Source organism: Heptranchias perlo, chromosome 4 (assembly GCF_035084215.1).
Source record: "Heptranchias perlo isolate sHepPer1 chromosome 4, sHepPer1.hap1, whole genome shotgun sequence".
In the NCBI taxonomy this organism is placed as follows: domain Eukaryota; kingdom Metazoa; phylum Chordata; class Chondrichthyes; order Hexanchiformes; family Hexanchidae; genus Heptranchias; species Heptranchias perlo.
The window spans coordinates 10,956,580-10,976,855 of record NC_090328.1 but is presented as its reverse complement, the minus strand read 5'-3'; the positions used below and the strand labels follow the sequence as shown (position 1 = coordinate 10,976,855).

General features: G+C 41.2%; 1 protein-coding gene across 6 annotated transcripts in view; it reads right to left on the bottom strand.

Moving 5' to 3' along the window:
• clcn3 (chloride channel 3) overlaps positions 1-20,276 on the bottom strand; it is a 154,301-nt gene that overhangs the window by 30,313 nt on the left and 103,712 nt on the right. For all 6 annotated transcript variants that reach the window (XM_067982474.1, XM_067982473.1, XM_067982471.1 and 3 more), the window contains 6 exons: positions 18,238-18,425; positions 16,273-16,395; positions 14,307-14,513; positions 9,145-9,225; positions 6,652-7,197; positions 3,607-3,793 (listed from right to left, as the gene is read on the bottom strand). In XM_067982474.1, the coding sequence (XP_067838575.1) occupies positions 3,607-3,793; positions 6,652-7,197; positions 9,145-9,225; positions 14,307-14,513; positions 16,273-16,395; positions 18,238-18,425 (1,332 nt within the window). The remainder of the gene's footprint in view (positions 1-3,606; positions 3,794-6,651; positions 7,198-9,144; positions 9,226-14,306; positions 14,514-16,272; positions 16,396-18,237; positions 18,426-20,276) is intronic.

Genomic DNA, 20,276 nt, shown 5'->3' with positions numbered 1-20,276 from the left:
CAATAATCCAAATTTAAAGTTAGTACTTTTTCAGTATCTCTCATCTCAAAAATGGGTTTCCGAAGTTTCTAGATGAGTGACAAGCTTGATGACAACCTTTCTAGTCAGCTTGGTTGTAGGGGCTGGGCTGATTTTGACCCATACAACATTATATTCAGTAGCTTATCCAATGGACAAGATAAGCTTGTCCTGAATGCGAGAGATGTGGTTAGCTAACCAAAATCTTCCCAGTGAGGAGGAGGAGGAGTGAAGCTGCCATCAGGCTGACAATCAGCAATCACATGTACGAACCAATTAAAAATGTTATGCTGGATTTACCACACATCAGCATGACTCGACTACTGAATCACATTGAAGGAGTCAGCATTAACTCACATACTCTTTTGGACCTGTCCTAAAGTTTGAGTTTATTGGGCTATGATTTTGGAGGAGATCAAGTCCATAACAGTTGTTACTCTTGAGTCCAAGCCACCCCTTTGTGTTTTTGATGCTCTGTTGAAGTTGAAGTTGGATGTTCCCGATGGCTGGGGAGTCCAGAACCAGGGTCACAGTCTCAGGATACGGGGTATGCCATTTAGAACCGAGATGAGGAGAAATTTCTTCACTCAGAGGGTGAACCTGTGGAATTCTCTACCACAGAAGGCAGTGGAGGCCAAGTCATTAGATGTATTCAAGAAGGAGATAGATATATTTCTTAATGCTAAAGGGATCAAGGGATATGGGGAAAAAGCGGGAACAGGGTACCGAGTTAGACGATCAGCCATGATCATTTTGAATGGCGGAGCAGGCCTGAAAGGCCGAATGGCCTACTCTTGCTCCTATTTTCTATGTTTCTATAATGTGGGGAAATGTGAGGTTATTCACTTTGGTAGGAAAAATAGAAAACAGATTATTTTTTAAATGGTGAGAAACTATTAAATGTTGGTGATGAGAGAGACTTGGGTGTCCTGGTACAAGAAACACAGAAAGTTAACATGCAGGTACAGCAAGCAATTGGGAAAGTAAATGGCATGTTGGCCTTTATTGCAAGTGGGTTGGAGTGCAAGAGTAAGAGGTCGGCCATTCAAGACTGAGATGAGGAGGAATTTCTTCACGCAGAGGGTTGTGAATCTTTGGAATTCTCTACCCCAGAGACCTGTGGATGCTGAGTCACTGAGTATTTCAAGACTGAGATCGATAGATTTTTGGACTCTAAGGGAATCAAGGGATATGGGGATCGGCCAGGAAAGTGGAGTTGAGGTCGAAGATCAGCCATGATCTGATTGAATGGCGGAGCAGGCTCGAGGGGCTGGATGGCCTACTCCTGCTCCTATTTCTTATGTTCTTATGTTCCCTTGGACCCCAGAATGAACTATCTCAGTGGTCCACTCCTCTTTGCAGTGTCCTGCTGTTTCCGAGCCTGTTGGCTCCAGGTTGATTTGCCTCCCCAATTGATTTGGACTGGAAGATGGCTTTCTACGTTTTAACTGTGTTTAGGCGAGTGCAAATGGTTCTGCATGTCCCCTTTATGGGGAAATCCTTTGGTTCCAGCACAATAGTTTAGCTCCTTTTCCCCCCCTGTAATTTTCTGATTTCAATCTTACTCATTATCATAGTAGGTACAAGTACAAGAGAAGGCCATTTGGCCAATCGCGCCTGTGCCGGCTCTTTGAAAGAGCTATCTAATTAGACCCATTCCTCTGTTCTTTCCCCACAGCCCTGTAAATTCATCCAATTATTATTTATTTATCCTATTTATCCAATTCCCTTTTGAAAGTTATTATTGAATCTGCTTCCATCACCCTTTCAGGCAGTGCACTCCAGATCATTACAACTCGCTGCCTAAAAAAAGTTTCCTCATGTCACCTCTGGCTCTTTTGTCAATCACCTTAGAACATAAGAAGTAGGAACAGGAGAAGGCCATACGGCCCCTCGAGCCTGCTCTGCCATGCAATAAGATCATGGCTGATCTTCGACCTCAGCTCCACTTTCCCACCCGATCCCCATATCCCTTGATTCTCTTAGAATCCAAAAATCCATCGATCACAGCCTTGAATATACTCAACAACTGAACATCCGCAGCCCACTGGGGTAGAAATTCCAAAGATTCACAAACCTCGGGGTGAAGAAATTCCTCCTCATCGCGGTCCTAAATGGCCGACCCCTTATCTTGAGACTATGTCCCCTAGTTCTAGGCTCTCCAGCCAGCGGAAACAGCCTCTCAGCATCAACCCTGTCAAGCCCTCTCAGAATCTTATAAGTTTCAATGAGATCACCTCTCATTCTTCTAAACTCCAGAGAGTTTAGGCCCATTCTACACAATTCTCCTCATAGGCCAACCCTCTCCTCCCAGGAATCAATCTAGTGAACCTTAAATCTGTGTCCTCTGGTTACCGACCCTTCTGCCACTGGAAACAGTTTCTCCTCATTTACTTTGTCAAAATTCTTTGTGATTTTGAACACCTCTATCAAATCTCCCCTTAACCTTCTCTGTTCTAAGGAGAACAATCCCAGTTTCTCCACATAACTGAAGTCCCTGATCCCTGGCACCATTCTAGTTAATCTCTTCTGCACCCACTCTAAGGCTTCGACATCCTTCCTAAAGTGCGATGCCCAGAATTGAACACAATACTCCAGCTGAGACCTAACCAATGTTTTATAAAGATTTAGCATAACTTCCTTGCTTTTGTACTCTATGCCTCTATTAATAAAGCCCAGGATCCCATATGCTTTTTTTTTAAAAACAGCCTTCTCAACTTGTCCTGCCATCTTCAAAGATTTGAGTATGTGCACCCCCAGGTCTCTCTGTTCCTAACCCTCCTTTAAAATTGTACTATTTAGTTTATATTGCCTCTCCTCTTCTTCCTACCAAAATGCATCACTTCACACTCTCTGCAATAAATTTCATCTGTCATGTATCTGCCCATTTCACCAGTCTGTCTATGGCGACCTGAAGTCTGTTACTATCCTCCACATTGTTTATTACATTTCTGAGTTTTGTGTCATCTGTAAACTTTGAAATATTACCCTCTACACCCAAGTCCAGGTCATTAATATATTTCAAAAAGAACAGTGATCCTAATACTCAGCTCTGGGGCACACCACTGTTTACTTCCCTCCAGTCCGAATATCAACCATTCACTACGACTCTCAGCATTCAGTCCCCATAATGTATGTAATGTTCTTGCTATCTGTACTGCTTCCTGAACTGTATTCCCCCATTCTCATTTCACGCTTGGCTAGCATCATACTTCTTAATTTATAGGTTGTCTGTCTCTACTCTAACAGGTTTTATCTATATAAGCCATATATGCAATAGTTGTCCAGATGAACACTAGAAAGACCGAACCCATTATCTTTGGCCCCGCCACAAAATGTTAAATACCTCGGTTCCCTGTTTGACCCTATAATTTCTCCATCTATTTCCAATCTGCTGACATCACCTGCCTCTACCCCTATCTCCGTCCCTCTGCTGCTCAAACCCCCGTACATGCCTTTGTCACATCCAAGTTCGATTACTCCAATGCTCTCTTGGCCATTCTCCCATCCATACATTTCAGCTCATCCAAAATTCTGCTGCTCATATTCTATCCTGTACCAAGTCTCGGCCACCCATTACCGACTTACCCAAACAAGCTGCAGCACCAACCATTGCATACAGGCCTGGAGTAACACAGTCTGCTCCAACATTACACCACTGGCTAAATATGAACCAGTCATGGTGATGATAGGCCAGCTGCTCCACTGCAATCCCCACAATCCTACCAGCAATGGCACCGATTGCCATGCTCGGTATGAAGAGGCCTGAAGGTACCTGCAAAAAAAAAGTATGAAGAGAAGGAATTACATTAAATCAAACCAACAGATGTATCTTTTTATGAAAACTTTAGTGACATGCTAATTCTGCTTATGTCAACATTGAACTCTTCTATTTTATTGCACATGCACAGGGTCCATTGCAGCTCATAAGCTCCTTCGGGTTTCAAAGATTTTGCATTTATCATTTTCAATTGTTTCCTACCTTGCCTGTGGAGAAACGCCCCGCCTCTGTTCTGCCCAATGCATTGGAAGACCAACATGCTGCATAACAATGCTACTCCAAGATTGTTGTTACTGCTCGCTTTTTTCCTAGTTCACATTCTCAGATAAATACAATGGCCCAGAAAAGTGTAAGTTATACATTTACTTAGTCCGGCCAGTACGGAGTCCATTCCAGGCCCATGGAATGCCTTTATCACCCCTGTCTCTATCAAGTTTCACAATACTTTTTGATAACTCATTCCCATCACAAAGTAATAACTCAATTTATCATTCATAACAATAACTTACCATAAGTGGCTTAACTTTTATTAGTTGGCTAATTTTCTCCTCCAAAGATGCCAATTGATTGCTATGATATAGTTCCGTGGGTGCAAGTCATGTGACTAATCTAGGTGATTGACTATTCTAGTTGAATTTTTTTTTGAGGTGGTCAAAAGGGAATGTCTATGGATGTTATCTGTGTGGACTTCCAGAAGGCATTCGATAACATTCCACACAAGAGATTATTAGCAAAAATGAGAGCGCACAGAATTAGAGGTAGCCTTTTGACTTGGGTTGAAAATTGGTTTGGAGGTAGGAGACAGATAGTGGCGATAAAGGAGGTACTCCGATTGGTGGGATGTGAGAAATGGTGTTCCCCAGGGATGTGTTCTGGGGCCTCAACTTTTTACCCTATTTATTAATGACTTGGATGAAGGAATAGAGAGTTGCATATCCAAATTTGCAGATGACACTAAGTTAGGAGGGACAGTAAGGAGTGCAGATGGGAGCAGGAAGTTGCAAATGGTCATAAACAGATTAAGCGTGTAGGCAAAATAATGGCAAATGGAATTCAATCTGGGCAAGTATGAGGTCATCCAGTTTGGACCGAAGAAAGATAAATTGTAGTATTTGTAAAAGGTGTGAAACTAGTGCACTGTCGAGATTTGGGAGGCCAAGTACATAAATCATTAAAAAACAGTAGATAGGTACAAAAAGCAATCAAAAAAGCTAAGGGGAGGAAATGATGCTTCAGTTGTACAGAGTCTTGGTCAGACCCCTTCTGGAGTGCTGCGTTCAGTTTTGGGCACCGCACCTCAGGAAGGATATATTGGCCTTGGAGGGCGTGCAGCGCAAATTGACCTGTAGCGGATTAAACTATAAGGACAGGTTGCATTAACTTGGCTTGTGTTCCCTTGTGTTTAGGAGACTGAGGGGTGATCTGATAGAGGTGTTTAAAATGTTGAAAGGATTTGGTAGGGTAGATACAGAGAAACCATTTCCTCTGGTGGGAGAATCAAGAACCAGGGAGCACATTCTTAAAATTAGAGCTGGGTCATTCAGGAGTGAAACCAGGAAACACTTTTTCCACACATAGGGAGGTAGAAATTTGGAATTTTCTTCCCCAAAAGGCTGCAGATACTGGGACAATTGGAGCTTTGAGGACAGATAGATTTTAGTTAGGTAAGGGCATCAAGCGATATGGAGCAAAGGCCTGAAAATAGAGTTGAGATGCAGATCAGCCATGATCTAATTGAATGGCGAAGCAAGCCAGAGGGACTGAATGGCCTACCCCTGTTCCTAATGTTCCGGGACCGTACCCAGATGACCATTCTTCGTGTGTGAGCCTAGTCACTGAGCAACTGGCAGGCAATTAAATTGTGGGGGCCCTTCACAGCCAAGTCCCAATTCTGTCCTCATGCGATGTCTAGATATTTTACACTTCCAGTAGGGATCGCAGGATAAATCAGGAATGGGAATAGAATCAGAGGAAGGTTATAGCACAGAAGGAGGCCATTTGGCCCATCGAGTCTGCGCCAGCTCTTTGCGAGGGCAATTCAGCTAGTCCCACTCCCCCGCCCTATCCCCATAGCCCTGTAAATTTTTTCCTTTCAAGTACTTATCCAGTTCCCTTTTGAGGGCCATGATTGAATCTGCCTCCACCACCCACCCTGGCAGTGCATTCCAGATCCTAACCACTCGCTGTGCAAAAAACATTTTCCTCATCTCACCTTTGGTTATTTTGCCCATCACCTTAAATCTATGTCCTCTGGTCCTTGACCCTTCTGCCAATGGGAACAGTTTCTCTCTATCTACTCTGTCTAGACCCTTCATGATTTTGAATACCTCTATCAAATCTCCTCGCAACCATCTCTGTTCCAAGGAGAATAACCCCAGCTTCTCCAGTCCACGTAACTAAAGTCCCTCATCCCTGGAATCATTCCACTAAATCTCTTCTACGCCCTGTCTAAGGCCTTCGCGTCTTTCCTGTAGTGCGGTGCCCAGAACTGGACACAATATTCCAGTTGTGGACGAACCCGTGTTTTATAAATGTTTATGACTTCCTTACTTTTGTACTCTATGCCTCTATATATAAAGCCCAGGATCCCGTATGCTTTTTTAACCACTTTCTCAGCCTGCCCTGCCACTTTCAACGATTTGTGCACATATACCCCCAGATCTCTCCGTTCCTGTACCCCTTTTAGAGTTGCGCCCTCTAGTTTATATTGTCTCTCCTCGTTCTTCCTACCAAAATGTATCACTTTGCATTTTTCTGCATTAAATTTCATCTGCCATGTGCCCAAGGCCACTCCTATGAACAGCTAAACAACGCTAAGCTGGAAGATAAAACATCTGTTACGAATGGGATACCTTAATTCCAAACGTGAAGATGGTCATAATGATTTTGAATATAAGTGCTAACGTCAGTTTTCCTATGGCATCATAGACTCCTTGACCGGCTGGTCGGTCCGGAATGTCGTCCAATAGTTTACTGACATTCGCGTCGGTCTGGTAATCACAGAGTGGTGAAGATTCAAGAGGCCCACAGTCGGTGAAAAGTTCTTTGATCAATTCACTGGTGTTCTTCCTCGTGTACTGATTAGGAAAGGCGATCACTGCGGTGATGATGGTCACTGTGATGACTTCCAGGACGGGGAACTTCCCAAACTTTGTGGTTTTCCGACGTCTGCACCACGCAATGTTAGCACGGATGAAGAAGGCTCCCCATAACCCTCCAAATACACCCAGGAGGATGAAAGGGATCAGTTCAAACAAGTACCAGGGAGTGTGATATTCCACGTAAAACAGGACCAGGCGGCTGTTTCCAAAAGGATTAATGGAACGCAAGACGAAGGCTGCCACTAAAGCAGCAAAAAATGATCTCCAGAGAGTTTTCAAGGGAAAATAATAGCTAACCTGAAAGAAAACAGTTTTTAAACAGTGAGAAAAAGAACAGAACATCCAACTTTCAAAAGCTTTTCAGTAAAGAATTTACAATAAACAGGTCAAATAAAGTCACAAAAAACTTTAGAAGGATTGTTAACATTGGGGAAATTTTGTTTCCTTCGAGCGCAGAAAATAAATTTCATTTCAAAAGGAGTTGCCTGTGAATTAATTTGTTAGTTTAAATCGCTGAGTGTAAATGCTGGGTGCTGTGTTTTGTATCCAGCTTTAACATTAGCGTGTTAACGCTAACATGAGCATTAACATTAACATGTGTTTAATGAGATGGGACTCTGCGAACCAGTCCCAGCATACGAACATACGAAAATGACAGGCAGGAAAAGACCAGCTGGCCCCCATCAAGCCTGCCCCACACCTTATAATGGCTGGAGCATCATGACGGAACACTTTCTACCCCGGCCCTCCACACTCCTGGGAGAGTCAAAAAATCAGACAAAAATCCAGGGCCAATGAGGAAAAAAAATACTCTGGAAAATTCCTCTCCGACCCCTCAGGCGATCGAAACAAATTCAGAATCAGGAACAGGTAATACGAATTTCACCACTGAGATGTCAGTACAATTGTGGTTTTGTTGTGGCTGCATATTAAAACTGGCTAAAACTTGCATGAAAGGTGACTTGGACTGTCCCAAAACAATGAAGTGTTACAGCTTTGTAATTTTGTTTGGTAATATCTTTTAAAGTTGCCTCCCTTCTCTCTTCAAAGAAATCAAGTGGATAAATGCAAGGTCTATCTGAGGGATATGATTTGAGATTCCATTCTGTTAATAAGGGGCATGAGATGTCTGCACAATTACCATTCAACATGCAGTACTAAAGACTTTCTTAGTATTCTAGGAGACCGTTACAGGACTGATGAGAGCTTTGATGAACTGCAAGTTCCAAATCCTAGTCGGCTTGTATTTTTGTATCAGTCTAATTCAATGACTTTTGTTACCCTACTCGATTTTGTAAATAAATGTGATTAGTTGTTTTTGCCTGTTGAATCTCTAGCCAGTTGGTAGAATTTTGGTTTGATCTGGAGGGAGTGTGTGAGTACAGCACAAGATTACACTTAACCCAGTAGCAACTGGCATTGCTGCTAAGTCCTGGGGCTGTGCACTGCGCAGGGACAGAGAGAGAAAAGACTAAGGATGCGGTCTAAAGGAAATTGTTATCATGAGGAAAATGGCTCAAAAGAACTCAAAACTGTATCATGGATACAAACCACACTTATATGAACCCTCCCTCAATACAGAACTTTTCACTTGCAAATACTCAAATGCAGGTTTCAGCTTTCCCATATAATGAATATCTCCAGGGAAACTATCTTCCCTCATGTTGTTTATCATGTTTCAATACTTATTTTCTTGCGTTCATGCTGGTCTGTGTGCAAGAAAAGTTTTGATCAAGACTATTGCTGTAACATATATAATTTACTCTTCACTTCTTCTGCTTCTCTTTGGTGTCAGTTTCATTCATTTTGATTCCTGATCTCAATCTCCCTCTGTCTCCTCTGTCTTTCCTGATTGCTTCTCCCTTAGCCCAAAAGTGAAGTCCCCACTGTCCCCTAAGAGCAAGACAAGGCTGCAATAGAGTTGAAGACCCTCTGGAAAGTCCTTTTGTACATATGTGCAGGTATAGGTGTAAATTTTGTGAGCACATATTGGAAAACTGATCGATCAATATGCATTGGCTGCACACAAAGCATCGCCAGAAGCAAAACAAAGTTCCCCGAAGAATGGAATTTCATGCCATTTAGCTCAGAATTCAGGTCGAGCCCTGACTTCAGATTTACATTACAACTACCTAGCAACAGAAAAGGTGAAACTGCTTCGCACCCACACTACCACTCGAGTGTGTACAATGTACCTACCCAAAGAGGCTTGAAACTGATAAATCATGTGTAAATGTTCATTACCTCTTCCAAGCTAAAAAGGACACCACCAATTGGAGCACCAAAAGCCACAGATACTCCTGCTGCTGACGCTGCGGACAACACCTACGAAAAGCGATGACAGTGTTTGTTAGCTTATGTTAACTTGGGTAAACCTGGTTTATGCTGAAAGATTTCAGAAATAAGAGGCACAGCAAGGCTAGATCCTAATATCCACCAAAGTTGCACTGCAGTCTGTCACACACAAGTCAAAAAAGAAACCACCAATTTATTTTTCCTGTTTTGTTGTCAAATCGTATAAAATTTATGGTGCCAAAAGCTTTTATGATAACAAAGTTAAATGAATAATGTATATTAAAATGATATTATGTAAAGATATGGAGGGAAAACTGGAAAATCCCTGCTTTAAATGACCCTCTTTTATTCCATATGACTTGAATTAAGCAGAGATGAACACTTTTGCATTTAATTTACAAAAAACACATCTCAGAGCACTCATCCTTTTTTTCAGCATTTTCACTTTCAGCAAGCAAAAATAATAAAAGTTCACACACTTCACAGTTAATGCTTAAGATCCAACATCATGGTACAATAGATGTATGTATACTCTGACCATGAAAGTACACTGAAGTTATGGGGCTCTGAGCTTTGTACCAAAAATATTTTCTTCCCTCCCTTCAGAACAGAGGTAGGATTTCACAGAATAAAAATAGATTTCAAATCTCTGTGTAAGGACACATTTGGCCATAATTCGCAAGCTTCATAAAGAAGGACTAACATTATCACAACATCTCAAAAAAATGCTTCACGTAGAATGACTGACTGTAAAATGCAATGACTGCCATGCGAACAAATGCAGTAGCAATTTGCCACACAGCAAGATCCAACAATCAACAATGAGACGAATGACCAATTAATTCCTTTTGTGGTGGTGTTTGGTTGAAGGACAAATCTTGGCCAAGGGAGAAATGGAGCTGGAATCCAGAGTCTTCTGACTCTGGCTCCATGCCCACCAATGCAGTGAATACACTTGTCATTGGCTTTAAATCCCACCTTAGCCTGGCCCCACCCTATCTCTACAAACTCCTCCAATTCTATAACCCTGCTGAACATTCCATTCCTGTGATTCCGGCCCTCTGTGCATCCCATCACTCTCTTTGACCCACTACTTCTGACTGAGACTTCAGCTGCCTCAGACCTATTACTTAGAACTCTCTCAATAAACCTCTCCATTCTGTCCTTCTCTCTCCACCCGAATAAGCTCCTCAAAACGATCTCTTTAACCTCCCTTCAGTGACACCTCCTAATCTCTTCCTTCCTAGCTTGGTGTGCATTTTCATTGCACCTATGTAAAATACCGTGGGATATTTTTACTTTAAAATGCACAATGTAAATGCAACTTCTTTTTGCTCATATGGTCCTTATAGAATCACAGAAAGGTTACAGCATGGAAGGAGGCCATTCAGCCCATCGAGACCGCTCTGGTTCAATGCAAGACCAATCCAGCTAGTCCCACTCTCCCGCCCTATCCCTGTAGCCCTGCAAATTTTTTCCTTTCAAGTACTTACCCAGTTCACTTTTGAAAATCATGATTGAATCTGCCTCCACCACCCTCTCAGGCAGTGCATTCCAGATCTCAACTACTCTCTGTGTAAAAAAGTTTTTCTTCATCTTACCTTTGGTTCTTTTGCCAATCACCGTAAATCTATGTCCTCTGGTTCTTGACCTATCCGCCAATGGGAACAGTTTCTCTCTATCTACTCTGTTTAATTGTAAACAATTTTACAACACCAAGTTATAGTCCAGCAATTTTATTTTAAATTCACAAGCTTTCGGAGGCTTCCTCCTTCCTCAGGTGAACGAAATGAAATCCTCGAAATGAAATCGCATTTATAATTCACAGAACAATGCTTGGTGATTACAGACAGTTTTTTCAACTCTGTTTAGACCATTCATGATTTTGAATACCTCTTCTCAACCTTCTCTGTTCCAAGGAGAACAACCCCAGCTTTTTCAGTCTATTCACGAAACTAAAGTCCTTCATTCCTGGAATCATTCTAGTAAATCTCTTCTGCACCCTCTCTAAGGCCTTGACATCTTTCCTGAAGTGCGGTGCCCAGAACTGGACACAACACTCCAGTTGTGGCCGAACCTGAGTTTTATAAAGGCTGCATGACTTGCTTGCTTTTCTACTCTATGCCTTTTTAACTGCTTTCTCCACCTGCCCTGCCACCTTCAACGATTTGTGCACATATACCCTCAGATCTCTCTGTTCCTGTACCCCTTTTAGAATTGTACCCTTTTGTTTATATTGCCTCTCCTCATTCTTCCTACCGAAATGTATCACCTTGCATTTTTCTGCATTAAATTTCATTTGCCACGTGTCTGCCCATGCCACCAGACTGTCTATATCCTCTTGAAATCTATCACTATTCTCCTCGCTGTTCATTACATTTCCAAGTTTTGCGTCATCTGCAAATTTGGAAAATCTGCCCTGTACACCCAAGTCCAAGTCCAAGTCATTAATATATATCAAGAAAAGCAGTGGTCCTAGTACCCAACCCTGGGGAACATCATTGTACACCTGCCTCCAGTACGAAAAACAACCGTTCACCACTACTCTTTGTTTCCTGTTACTTAGTCAATTCTGTATGCATGCAGCTACTGCACCTTTTATTCCATGGACTTCAATCTTGATGACAAACCTATTATGCAGAACGTTATCAAACACCTTTTGAAAGTCCACATACACCACATCAACCCTCTCTGTTGCCTCATCAAAAAACTCTATCAAGTTAGTTAAACAAGATTTGCCTTTAACAAATCCGTGCTGCCTTTCCCTATTCAATCCACACTTGTTCAAGTGACTGCTAATTCTGTCACGGATTATCGTTTCTAAAAGTTTCCCCACCACTGAGGTTAAACCGACTGGCCTGTAGTTGCTAGGTATAAATTACACCCTTTTTTGAACTAGGGTAACATTCGCAATTCTCCAGTTCTCTGGCGCCACTCCCGTATCTAAGGAAGATTATGGCCAGTACCTCCGCAATTTCCACCCTTACTTCCCTCAGCAATCTAGGATGCATCCCATCCGGACCAAGTGACTTGTCTATTTTAATTACAGCTAGCCTTTCCAGTACCGCCTCTATCAATTTTTAGCCCATCAAGTATCTCAACTACATCTTCCTTGACTGAGGCTCTGGCAGCATCCTCTTCCTTGGTAAAGACAGATGCCAAGTACTCATTTAGTAACTCAGTCATGCCTTCTACCTCCATAAGTCGATCTCCTTTTGGTCCCTAATCACACCCCCCACCTCCATCTCCACATCATGATCTCCTCTTACTACCTGTTTACTGTTTACATGCCTATAGAAGATTTCTGGATTCCCTCTTATGTTGACCGCCAGTCTATTCTCATACTCTTTCTTTACCCCACTTACTTCCTTTTTCACTTCCCCTCTGAACTTTCTATATTCAGCTTGGTTCTCACTTGTGTTATCAACCGGTCATACGCCTCTTTTTTCTGCTTCATCTTACTCTCCATCTCTTTTGTCATCTAGGGAGCTCTGGCTTTAGTTACCCGACCTTTTTCCCTTGTGGGAATGTATCTAGGCTGTACCTTAAAGGCTGCCCATTGTTCAATTACAGTTTGCCTGCCAATCTTTGATTTCAATTTACCCGGGCCGGACTTGTTCTCATCCCACTGAAATTGGTCCTCCTCCAATTGAGTATTTTTACTTTAGAATGGTCCATGTCCTTTTCCATAGCTATTCTAAACCTTATGATACTATGATCACTGTTCCCTAACTGTTCCGCCACTGACACTTGCTCTACTTGGTCCTCCCCATTCCTCAAAACCAAATCCAGCAATGCCTCCTTCCGCGTTGGGCAGGAAACGTACTGGTCAAGAAAGGTCTCCTGAAAACACTTCAAAAATTCCTCCGCCCTCTTTGTCCCTACTATCCCAGTCTATATCCAAAGAATATTTATCCTACACCAATTTGCTGAAACTAGATGGCACTATAAAGAGGATGCAGCAGCAGAACTGCTTTCAATGTCAAGTTTCGCACTGCTTGCATCACTGAAGGATGAAGTCTATTGTGTAGAAGTTATTTGGCCTTCTAACCTTTTAAAAAAAGAATAAATCCTATTTTCTGGCCTATACCACAAATAATATATATTCAAATGAAAAGATAATATCCAGGTTATTTTCTTATCAGCTCCTAAAGCTATCTAACAGGTCACCAAAAGGATATTCTTGCTCCTTTCTTTATTTCCTGCTACTTTCTCTGGTCCCCTTCTGTCCTCTCCTAAAGGCACCGACTCCCTGCTGGGATACAGCTTTTAACAGTGCACTGCCCAAGTGACTATTCTTCATGAGTGAGCTCAGCATCCTATTTGACTGTGAAGGACATCAGAGCTGGGCTCTATCCTAACCTGTACTAATGTCTACAAATGTACTTTTATAAAAATTGCAGCACAGCAATCAGAAGCAGGAGCCCTGAATGATTTTGCCCCCTCCCTAACCCAGAGGCACTGTGGCCAACTGCAGCACCTGTACTGCCCTGGCTGAGATCAGCTAACTGAGCACAACTGGGGATTGATCCTGGAACCTTTTAGCCTGGATGGCTCAATTACTCAATATCTTAATCAATTCAGTCATCAGGGGAGCCTTGTTTAATGTATTTGAATGTGAGCAAAAATATAGAGTTTGGGGCAGCAAAGAAAAAAATGATCCCATCTATAAGTTTATAATTTTTACTTTGGTTTTCAGAACTGGAGAAGTTATTGAAACAAGTAATTAACCATTTCCAGGCACTGCCAGTTACTGTTGATTTGATTATTACACTGTTTTATCAGTAAGTTATACAGCAATTCTTCTCCAGGCAATTGCAAACAAATACTTAAATTCTAACCAGAGCTGCTACAAGCTAAAATAAATAAATATTCTGTCATTCCAAAGTGGCAATGGTAGCATATCATGAGGCTACATTTAATCCAGCAAACCGATTTACTGCAGCTGGAATATGCAACTTTACTCAGGGCAGAATATCTATTAAAAAAATACATCTTTGAGCTCACAGGAAACAAAGTACACTTGTGGGAACTGCTGTGAAATCAACAAAAGGGAAAAAATTGTACTTTTTAAGAAAAAATTGCAACAAGAAATGCAGTAGGAATGCTACCTCTCGTTTCTTTGCTTCATTTTTGTTGTATTTTGGGAACAAGTAGGAGAAGATATTACCACAGCAACAGGCAACATGTACAAGAGGACCTTCCTTCCCCAGGCTCAGCCCTGAGGCGACAGCTAAAACCAGAGTGATTGTTTTAATAAGCAAGGTCCATTTTCCCAGGTATCCTCGGATGATGAAGCCACTCAGAATGGTTTTAATCTGTACAAGAAAAACACAAATGTTTTTAATACAAGAATGCAGATACCACAGAAGACACTTTGCTCTCAAAAACAAATGCAACTAACTTTAGTGGCACAGTGCTCGACTGCCACAACTGGAATCCAGGTTTGAAACCCTACTGCGACACCAGTCATCGGTGAGAGGCTACCTGCTAGATCGTGTGAGAGTACGACAAGAAAACAAAGTCTCAAGCTAATTTAGGACTCATATCAGGAAGTTCTGTTCCACACAAAGAGTGATCGATACACGAATGGGCTTCAGGGTAGAGTAGTGGAGGTGAAAACCCTGGAATCATTTAACAATTGGATTCCACAATGTGGGGACTGTAACTTGTCTTTGGATGGATGAACTAAGTTAGGCCGAACGGCCCAAGGACTTTTAGTTCTGTGAAATTCTACAATTGTAGATTTAACAAGTTAGTATTTAATTACAGTGCTATAACAAATCTCCTAATGACACACCCCCTTCTAGTGGACAAAGGTAATAAAATTTGGACAGTTTTGAATCCCATTTCATGTTTTTTTTTTAAATAATTTTGTTCAGAATTCACACTCATCAAAGTGACAGAAGATGCAGTCAATGTCTGACATGCTGAGGAAAGCAACATTTTTAAATTTTCACCATTGAGCATTCCAAAGTCATGTACAGAGTGACTAGATACAGAGTAAAACTCCCTTTATTCTGCCCTCACTGCAGGATTTAAGAATTTTTCTACTTGGTTACTAATTTAGGGTGGCATTGTGCCAAATGGTGGCCAGTTTTGTGTAAGAGATCCAAGCCCATGGAGAACTGGGATAAAACAGTCTAACTCATTTCACTTAGATTCTAGACAGCAGAGACAGAGCACTTTCAACTCATTACTCTGGGCTGGATTTGAATTCGGAATCCACAGGTAAACGTTTAGAGTGCTAACCTATTCCATCACGTTTTATCTAACTTTTTTTTTTAAAACATTTTCATTATGGCTGGACAGCCCTTTTCTTGTATGATTTAGGTGTGATGTGCTGCTTAGATTACTTATTAATACTGTAGAAGACCTCAAGATAGTAAAGAAAAATGCACTGAGAAATGTTGAACCACATAACTCAAGAATGCCAAATGGTCAAACGTAGAAATGCCAATTATACAGTTTGCAATCTGGCTATAGATGGGTCATTTTGCCTATCAAAACCTATGGCAAAGAACAGAATAGTTACATTTTTTGAATTTGAGAGATAATTCCTTTGTGTTTATTTCTCTTTTAAAAAGGAAGCAAGGATACAACAAGAGTGACATAGCCGCAAACTAGACCTAGAGGAGTTCATCCTCCTGGTAGGGAGTCTCAAACGGTGGAAATCACAGATACAAGCTGAATATATGAATTTCATTAAATAAATGATCGTTGCACAACCATCCACCAGTTTTCATGTCTCTCACTTTTTCAGAAATGCTTGCCGCCCATTAAGAGGCATCATTCCTGACATTTGTCTTCAACCGGTTCTCTCCTCCCTGTTTGTTCAGTTTCATTAAGAGGTTGTATTAACTTCCACTCCCAGTTCTGACAAAGGGTCTGCACCTGAAACATTAGCTGGTCCTTTTTTCCTTTTCAGGTGCTAACAGACCTGCAGTGTATTTCCAGCTTTTTCTGTTTGCATTCCAATAATAAACTCTTGTCTTGTGTTGATACAGTAACAATAGCTTGTCAAAATAAATAACATATTGCTAAGAATAATTTCAAAAAAATGTTCTAGGATCTCACCTCTGGTATTCCGGAGCCACAGGCATATGGAGCAAACACCTTCACTAAGGAAACAGCCAGGAAGCCAAATCCCAAGGCCCAAATTATGTACATAATGTAGTTCATTATATATGAGCCAGGTCCCTGCAAAATATTGCAAGTTAAAAACTCTACTGAAGCACAGCCAGCAAGATTTGAGGAAAGAGGCTTTTGTTCATGCCTTATCCAAAAAATTACGATCTCAAGACTTGAGGACAAAAGTTTTAAATATCTTTTTTTCCTTGCTTTCTTGAGATAACTATATACTTAAAACAAAAAAAACACTTGTTTGTGTTTTTTTAAATATCCTGATCAAAGTATGGAGAATGGAACATTTCCTATTTCAATTGTAAACAATTTTACAACACCAAGTTATAGTCCAGCAATTTTATTTTAAATTCACAAGCTTTCGGAGACTTCCTCCTTCCTCAGGTAAACGCATTTCCTATTTCAGGCAGATAACATCAGCATCAAGCACTCGGGTCATGTACTGTACAGCCAACTGCAGAGTAAAGCTTCCTTTACTCTGTTCCAACATTGCTTTGCCCAATCTCAGAGTTGTAAACAATTTTACAACACCAAGTTATAGTCCAGCAATTTTATTTTAAATTCACAAGCTTTCGGAGATTTTCTCCTTCCTCAGGCAAATGTTTCAAGATCTCCTTGAAGCCTACGCATTTATGAGTGCAATCTCAGAGTGCCATTTTACTTTCAACTCCAACCAGTTTTGTGCTGCAGGGTTATAAGCCAATAGGAGTTAGATTCATCTTAAAAAACTCACTTTATGTAGCACCTTTACAGTCAGGAGTTAAAAGGAGACTTCCATCTCTTTAGTTTGGACTGGATCTTAATCCAGTTCACAGAAGAAGTGATGCTCAATGGCGCTAGAGTTTGAGCACCGTTTACATTTGCAAGAATCGGACGTAGACAGCAAATCAGACTGCGATGCACTTGCTTGCCGAGTCTGGACTAGGCTGCACCCTTCTGAAAACAGTGAGGTCTCGTAAGTGTGCGTCGCATTTGACAAAGAACTTGAAACAAAAGCTGGCATCAAAAGCCAAAGACGAGTCAATTGGTACTGGTAAAAAGGCGTGAAAAACAATACAGCCACTGGGACCTGAGAAGATTAACTCAGTAGCTTCCAAGAACAAAACTTCATAAAACTTTTTGAAAGATTTTTCAAGGCTACCACAAGAGCTAAACATTAGAAGTAACACCACTCAGTAAAAACACCAAAATGTTTTTAAAAAATACATCTTCATGCTTGTACAGACAAAAGCCATAGGAAAATAACTGAACAAGTAGTCTGGAATTAGGGCTTATATACAATGAAGATTACATCGCCAAATTGATTGTGTAAGGACGTGAATTTCTTAAGAAGATTGTGTTCTTAGGAGCTTTCTTCTACAGATGAAGGGAAATCTTAATTGAATGTGGAGGCTAATGAACAAGAAGAATTAGATTTACAAAAAACAAGGGCTACACTGTGAGCCCATTGCGCAAATCCATGATTAAGCTACACAAATTGGGACGGTCCCAGATTCAATGCCTGGTCTTTGCTGAATTGGATAATTTCAGCCAGGGAAAAAATGAGATGGCTACATTTAGCCTCAGACCTCTTAGGCCTGGAGTGCAAAAGAAAGATAGGGTTGCTACTGTGAGGTGCTATCCAGTAATCCCCACCAGTATGTGTGGATATAGGCGAGGACAGCACAAGCTTGGCAGTGATGGATCTCCCCAAATGGATGGCACGCACTGTCTAAGCCTTTTGGGTTAGGTAACTGAGGGCACTGCTCGTGCAGAAAAATACACCACCACAAATTCCCCTTCTAGAGAGAAAATAACGATTTACAAATTATTTCCCCCTTTCCTCCCAAAATGTTCCTATGCACCAGTAAATCATCACACTTTTTAGTATCTGCAATTGTTCACTGTGAGTCTACTTACATCCGCTTGTCCGATTATTAATTCGGCCCACGTTTTCCACTGAGGACATTTGTTTCTTGCTTCAAACGTCATCTCATTGGATCGCCAGCAGCACTGTTCATGATTATACCACAATGCGCTCAGACATATGCCTTCCTTTAAATCAGTCATCCAGTCTGCAGCAATATCTATTAAACCAGCCAAGGCACCTGAAAATCATTAGATATCATGTCTTTAGCAGTCAGTTCTCCAATTCAGAAACGTGATTTACCCCCTTCCCCCAGTACATCATCTATTGTGATGGAATACTCACATTCTTGTCAAAACTCAACTTTTTCTTGCTACAACATATGAACAGGAGTAGGCCATTCAGCCCCTCGAGCTCGTTCAGTCATTCAATTTGATCATGGCTGATCTGTACATCAACATCAAGGAAGTTTACTTTGCTGGAGTTCAGCCAACTGAAAACATGAGGCTCTCTCTCCATCAGTTGCACTAGTGAATGCAAACAGCAGCAGCTGCAGTACAGACCAACAAAAATGTGGGTCTAGAAATCTGCCATCGGCTTAAGGCCATGAGTGTGACGAAAATAATGGTGGGGTGCTGGTCCCATGCATTTGCATTCTGGGTCTTTATTATGTGGCAGTGCCTGGCACTCAGGGACCAGCAATCCGACCTGAATGGATAAAAGGAGTAGAGATTCATATGGAACAAGAAAGCCCAATAACATAAAATTCCCTTTTAATTGTCATGACTATTTTGCAAATTCCTTCCAAATTGAGCAATAAATTCAAAGGTTCAAAAGATGCAAACATAAGGTATAAATATCCCAAGACCTTTAAACAAGTGGTATTCAATACACACTTTGGGTGCCAGTGCTACAAATGGGTGAATATCTTCAACGGGCAAATGACGAAAGCATATTCCATAAAGTAGTTCCTTAAAAAAAGAAACTTGATATTGGTAGATACTTCCCTCCAGCTTATATATCAGATGCTACTGTAGAAAAGAAAGCCAGGAGAGCACACCTGTGCACAATGTACTCTCTCCACTTTTCTCAAGTTAGTAATGACTTGCATTCATATAGCCCTTTAATGCAGAAAAATGTCTCAAGGTGCTTCACAGAGGCGTAAGGAGAAACACATGCTGAGCCAAAGGAGGAAAGATTGGAAGGTGGGACTCAAAGTTTGTTCAAAGAGGTGAATTTTAAGGAGAGTCTTAAAGGAAGAGAGGAAAGTGGAGAGGTAGAGGGATTTAGTGCAACAACACATTTTAATGGGAGCAGCGAGTCAGCCAATCCATGGCACGTTAACCTGGGGGGAGGGGGAAATCATTCTAATGACGATTTTTCTGGTATTTGGTATGATCTATCTGACTTCAACAACAAGTCCCAACATTAAAATCAATGGAACTGCTCCAGAACATATGAGCTGCCTCTGCATCACCAGAATCCCAGGAATGCAGCAGAGGCTCAAATTGGCAGATCTCTAGGAGAACAGAAATACACTGCAGGTAAGATGAACGGTGAAAAAAAAAGTTTTGTTTTCTTCTCTTTAAACCTATTATGGATCCTAAGAACTCACTGAATATGGTGACAGAAAATAGTAATGAAGAAAATTTATAATGTGTAATCAGCCATGTGATAACTAGTGCTGGGTGTTATAAGTAGAACAAGGAAAAGAATGGATCTGTACAGACAGCAAAGGTGAAAATGATTGAACATTTGGGGCATTAACTAACGTTTAGCACAGCTGGCAGCCGCAGAAGTGTTCCATCTGAAGGTTGGCATGTTGTGCAGCACATCAACTATTGGTGAACTTTCTATTTTAGTGAATGTGACACATCATGATCCAAAGTTATGACACACATCACACAGAGTAAACTATTCACAAGTACAGAATGGAGCGACAGCCTTTTTGGATCCTTTCTAGAAGACTGCAGCGACTTATAGAAGTCTTAATGAGCATCGGAAACGCAGAAGTCAAAGTTGTGACTAAATATTTATATTGATTTACACTAGCCAAATCATACATTAAAAATATCCACTTAAAAGTTCATTA